The sequence below is a fragment of the Arachis ipaensis genome, chromosome B05 (assembly GCF_000816755.2).
Source record: "Arachis ipaensis cultivar K30076 chromosome B05, Araip1.1, whole genome shotgun sequence".
Taxonomy (NCBI): Eukaryota; Viridiplantae; Streptophyta; class Magnoliopsida; order Fabales; family Fabaceae; genus Arachis; species Arachis ipaensis.
The window spans coordinates 122,613,951-122,619,814 of record NC_029789.2 but is presented as its reverse complement, the minus strand read 5'-3'; the positions used below and the strand labels follow the sequence as shown (position 1 = coordinate 122,619,814).

At 35.3% G+C, this 5,864-nt stretch overlaps 1 protein-coding gene across 2 annotated transcripts in view; it reads left to right on the top strand.

Annotated features, from left to right (window-relative positions):
• LOC107643984 (uncharacterized protein Mb2253c) overlaps positions 1–4,497 on the top strand; it is a 4,542-nt gene extending 45 nt beyond the window's left edge. The window contains exons 1-10 of one of the 2 annotated variants that reach the window (XM_016347747.2): positions 1–65; positions 175–300; positions 449–607; positions 1,087–1,170; positions 1,492–1,671; positions 2,534–2,626; positions 2,704–2,847; positions 3,574–3,681; positions 3,997–4,048; positions 4,189–4,497. The exon at positions 1–65 is cut by the window's left edge and continues 45 nt beyond it. In XM_016347747.2, the coding sequence (XP_016203233.1) occupies positions 199–300; positions 449–607; positions 1,087–1,170; positions 1,492–1,671; positions 2,534–2,626; positions 2,704–2,847; positions 3,574–3,681; positions 3,997–4,048; positions 4,189–4,229 (963 nt within the window). In that variant the 5' untranslated portion in view covers positions 1–65; positions 175–198 and the 3' untranslated portion in view covers positions 4,230–4,497. The remainder of the gene's footprint in view (positions 66–174; positions 301–448; positions 608–1,086; positions 1,171–1,491; positions 1,672–2,533; positions 2,627–2,703; positions 2,848–3,573; positions 3,682–3,996; positions 4,049–4,188) is intronic. The other variant, XM_021124387.1, reaches the window with a different exon arrangement.

Genomic DNA, 5,864 nt, shown 5'->3' with positions numbered 1-5,864 from the left:
TGGCTCTCATTGTAATCAATCAGCAGTAATCACGTCCTTTTCCACTGTCAGTGAAGACTGAAGAGGTACAGTGATGAAGTTCAAAATTTTGAAAAATGTCTATGTTATTACTATTCATTGATTATCGTTTTGTTTCTTAGTTTGAGCTATGATTATGCCTTTGTTGCTTTACAGTGTGGTGGTTGTTCTTTCATTCCAATGGCTGAAGAAAAGGACGCCTTCTATGTTGTGAAGAAAGGGGGTGTTGTTGGCATCTACAAGTCTCTCAAGGACATTCAACCTCTCATTGCATCTTCTTCGGTAAACACCCTTTTCTCTAACCTTTGTTATTATGGCTCTTATGATGCAAAAGTTTCTATCTTTTTTGTTTTCTGCATTTGGGTGTGGATGCATTTTGATGTTTAGGGTTTATTCTCTCAATAGGTTTCTGATTGAGTTTAACTAACAGGTGTCTGATGACCCTGTAAGCATTTTGAAAGGGTATTGTTTAACTAAGAAAGCTGAAGAGTTCCTTGTATCAAATGGGCTTAAGGGAGCCCCTTATTCTATAAGTGCTACTAATTTGAATGAAGAGCTTTTTGGAAGACTTGTTGGTTGTCCTTTTCAGGTTAGAGGAACTCTCTCCATTCTTCTTGTTCAAATTGTCCTCTACTCTATGGTCTATGGTAGTTCCTGTGAGAAAATGGAAAATTTTCCTCATTTATGGGAGAAAGTACCCTTTTGTGACCTTGATTATGTTTGTGAATTTCCATTTAGAATGAAAGGATCATAGGAAGAGAAATGGAGGGTTTGAAACATAAACCTTACTCCATTTTACAAACCCTTCTCTTCCTTCCCTTTCTTTCCAAAGTCAAAACTTTCAAACAATTGTAATGCTGAGAGCTTCATTTACTATTAGCATTATTTATCATATTGTTTTTAAGGGGAGTGGATTAATGCCACTCCAATTTTGATGATGCTTCTTCCATACATGCTCTTCCCATTCCTGTTTTTAGACTCCTTGTCTATTTGGAGCATTGGAGCTTAAGCTTATGTCTATGTGTCTGACACATTATAACTTAATGAGGAGATTAATTTATCTTTCAGGATCCATGTGCATCTGGAGGAAGGTCTCTAGGTGTGAGTTCCTCATCGAAGTTATTGCAAGGAGCCTTTCAATCTGATACTAGTGTAAGCAACATTTGAATTTAATATTGTCTACCAAAGAAATGCTGTCAAAGTGAAGCAAAAATTTGGTGCTTTTGTGTGATCGTTATTTGTAAGAATTGATATTAAATAGCATGTTCCCGAGGTTTACGGGTAGCCAAGCACACTATGCTTGCAGCATGAACAGTCCATGCAAATTTCTGATCTATTTAGTTATTAGGGTTGTCTGAGGGCTATTTTTATGCCTTTGATGGGACTCAAATTTGTAATGTCTTTGATTGTTTAAATATGATGTATGTCTTTGATTCATAATTTTTTTTCCTTTCCTTTTCTTTTCTTGTTCAGAAAATTTCTGGGTCATCTTTACATTCAACAAATTCTCAGAGGCAAGTTCCATTAGGTGGGTCATCTTTCGGTTTAACAAGTTCTCAGAGGCAACTTACACCAGAGGTATCTCCTTTAGTTTCAACAAATTCTCAGAGGCAACTCACACTAGGTGGATCCCAAGCTCAGTTGTCTAATTCTGTAAGTTGGTTTATCTATTATTTTCATTGCAATATCAGGATTCACTTCCTAATTCCTAGCATAGATGTCTATTTGTCGAAGTGCATGGTATTCGTATTATTTAATGTAATTGCCACTCATATAGTTTTCACTTCCCATTCCTTTTCAGTTGTCTGTTATTGTGTGAACTTATAAGTACTCTTAAAGTCATTGTATGCGTATAAGTTCTGGTCTTTGAAAAAAAATTTAAAGATACACCATAAAATTCTGGCAATCATATTTAACTCTATTTTGGACATTTTGTGGACGATTTACATCTCAAAGGTGAAACTCTAAAATCCCAATCATCCTAGACTAGTGTTAATTCATGCATGTATGCAATAATTCTTGTAGCTGAAGGTTAGTGGTGGCACCAGCCACCAGCAAGGCAGAATAAAATTGTTCATGTGTTCAATTTCAAAATGCTAAAAGTAAAACGTGTTCTGGCTGGGCGGAAATATACATTGTATTCTTTCTTTGCTTATGTTTGTTCTGCGACTTATTTGTTCAAAATATTTGGAAAAACACAATGAATTTGTGCTTACAAGTTTCACTGAAGTATTCTAAGTCAAGAATTTGTTAGACCTTCTAACATTTAACAGCATATAAGCATGATATCAGATGGCATTCTATTTGGATGAAATGTCTTCATCGGTCTTAGTTCAAAATCAATGCATTTGACATTTGGATTGCACTCCTTTCTTATTATTATGTATTATTATTTTTTGGGGCTTTTTTCATATGATGTTCTTTTTTGGTACACCTCTCTTTCCACTTGTAGTATTTGGGACACTTAATGTATAGAACAATGCAGCTTCAAGATTTTACATATCTATATTTGCAGCTTTCTTGCACCCTTGAGTTCGATGGTGCTTCTAAAGGAAATCCTGGACCAGCTGGTGCAGGAGCTATACTTCGTGCTGCAGATGGAAGCAAGGTATAAACTGCGTACAAATATTCATTTTGTTTTTGCGTTCTTTGTAGAATTTTGCTAACTTTAAAGTCTTTTTGCAGGTCTATCGAATACGTGAAGGAGTAGGTACTCAGACGAATAATGTTGCTGAATATCGAGCTTTACTTTTAGGATTGAAACAAGCCCTTCAGAAAGGATATCGGCACATTCAAATCCGAGGAGATTCCTTACTTGTCTGCAAGCAGGTGTATTATGTTTACAGACTAACACACCATTTTTACTTTTTTCTTTTTCCCGTTATTTCCTCTTTTAAATCTACTTCTGTTCGTCTGTGTTTCATTTCTTAAAGTTGCTTCTGAATACTAATAGAAAAAAAAAAAAATACTCTCTTTAAACTTAAAAGATTCCATAAGCTTGAGGAATGAGAAAATGTAATCCCAATTGTTAATTATACTCGCTTTGTTTCAAAATATCTCTCCTAAAACAAAAAGATTGATGTTTCAAAATAACTGATATTTTAATTTTTCGGATAACACCCTTAATTTAATTGTGATAATTGAGTAAGCATTAATTACATATGGTCATACATTTAAGGGTAATTTTATCTATTCATGTAACTTTAAGCATTGAAGGAGAGCCTTGGAGCAATGGTTGAGTTGTCTCCGTGTCTGACCTCAAGGTCACGGGTTCAAGCCATGTAAATAGCCACTGATGTAATTATCAGGTTAGGTTGCGTAGAATGCACCCTTTAGGTGTAGCCCTTCCTGGACCCTGCATTAATGCAGGATGCTTGTGCACCGGGCTTCCCATATAATTTTAAGCATTACCAAGATTTATTTTTATTACTTTGACTAAAAGTGTTGTGCATTTTTTCTTTTTTTTTTTTTTGGATAGTTATTTTGAAAAGTAGAGACTAGTGAATACATTTTCTGCTAATCTGTATAGCATCTTATGCCATGGCTTTGTATCAGGTAAACGGTGAGTGGAAACAAAAAAATCAGAATATGGCTATGTTATGTGCTCAGGTCAACCAGCTGAAGGCGAACTTTCTGTCATTCCAAATCAACCATGTTCTTAGGGTACTTTCTAAATGGCGTTATATTAAGTGTTTTTTGTACAATATAATGAAATTATTGCCAATTTTCCCATCCTTTTTTCTGTGGATAATTCTACACATGCAACTTAGATAAACAACTGCCATCTTACAAGCGTTTCTGATATCATGTTACTTCGCATGCCTATCTAGCGAAGCGATCACATGATCTAAATGTTGAGAAGCTAGATTGTGTAAAATTCAAATGCTACTTCGAACTAGAATTTGACTGTAATGAGCATCTATTTCATAAGCTTTTATATGAAGAATTTTAAGTAACACGTTTCTGTTGATTTTGAAGGAGAAAAACTCTGAAGCTGATGCTCAAGCAAACTTGGCCATAAATCTCAGAGGTTAGTCGGTTTCTTGCCCGTAAAATCGTTACGTTTGCTTTAATCCTGTTTTCATTCTTGATCAAAGGACAAAAACAACCTTGCATTTTCTTGATGATTTATTTATATTTATGTAATTATTGGCTCCTAACCTTCTGCAGCTGGTCAAGTTGAAGAAGATTGTGAGGATCTCAGACGTTAATGAAAATTTAGTTGGAAGTTGTAGCTAAGGAAACACATAAAATCCAGAAACTTATAAGTATATATTTATGTTAATGTTATGTGGAATTTCTTGGTAGTTGTGGCATATTAAGCATACCAAGAAACCTTACACGGGACAAAATGTGATCATGAACATGCTAACATATATTTATATAGTAATATAGATTGCCACTGTTTAGTTTTGGGACTTAGGTTCCATTTTAAGGTTTGAATAACATTGACTCATTTAATGCAATTTGCATGTTTATCAATTTGTGGTGTTTCCAAGTTTGAACTTTAATCTTGCTCTAGCCTTTGTAACCAAGTAAACTAAAATTGCGGGACCTGATTACGGCTGGTGTGACAACCTCCCGGAGGACCTGCGATGGTGATTACGGCCAGGACCGGTCTGGTCAAGCGAATCTTGGTCGACACAAGGGTCGACTCCACCATCATGTTCCAAAACGTGTTTGACGCCCTGGGTTTCAAAGAAAGCAATTTCAAGGACCATCGTCATGGAGTCGTAGGATTGGGTGACAACTATATCAAGCCCGAAGGTTTCGTTGTCTTACTGATCTGTGTGGGTTCTGGGACGAGCATGAAGTCTGCAGTGGCTGAGTTTGTGGTCCTAAGAGACTCTATGGCGTACAACGTCATTCTCGGAAGGAGAACTATCAACGAACAGTTGGCGGTCATTTGCATGAAGTTCCTAACAATGAAGTTCGTGGCAGATGACGATACGAGGAGACCTAGAAATGGTTGTTGCTTGTGACAACGCCAGCTTAACATTAAGAAAGAGGTCTAAGGAGCCAACTGGGGTGTTCTTGGCAGATCTAGACGTTAGGATTGACGAGCACCTGAGGCTAGGGGTGTTCGCGGTGCGGTTTGGTTCGATTTTCTAGAGAAAAGTCATCCGATCCAATCGTTTAATTAAATTGCGGTTCGGTTTGGTTCGATTTTTTATCGAGACCATTCGAACCAAACCAAACTAATTAAAATCGGTTTGGTTTGGTTCGGTTTGTTCGGTTTTTCTAATCAATTCAAAAAAAATACTTTCATACTATTTCACAAAGTCATAATATTGAAATTAACAAATACAAATACGTAATAACTAACAAAGTTTTAATCTAATGAAATTCAACCACAAAAGAAATTAAAATATGACGATTAAAGAAGTTTAATAACTAAAGTAGATCCGATACTTGTAGACTGTAGTCATTTGGAAGAGAAACTGGCGCAGCAGGCAATCCAAGTGTCGCCCATATTCTAACTTGAACTAATATCAAAGTGCATAAACAACTACATTGAACAACAAAACAAAATTACTAGCAATTACAAAAAATCAATACAAATACTTCAAACAAATACACTGAACAACAAAATTAAAAAATTAGAAGTAAAAATATAACAAAATAAAATTACTAACAAATAAAACATTTTGAACAACATAATGTAAAAGATAAACAGAAAGATAATGTAAAAGATAAAGATAGTGAATCAAACACAAACCTGGTCTTCAAATAGTGACCATGGGGTTGCAGACCCAGGCTGTCCAGCAGAGACCTATAATAATAATAATAATAATAATAATAATAATAATAATAATAATAATAGAACAAATTCTTTACCACCACCA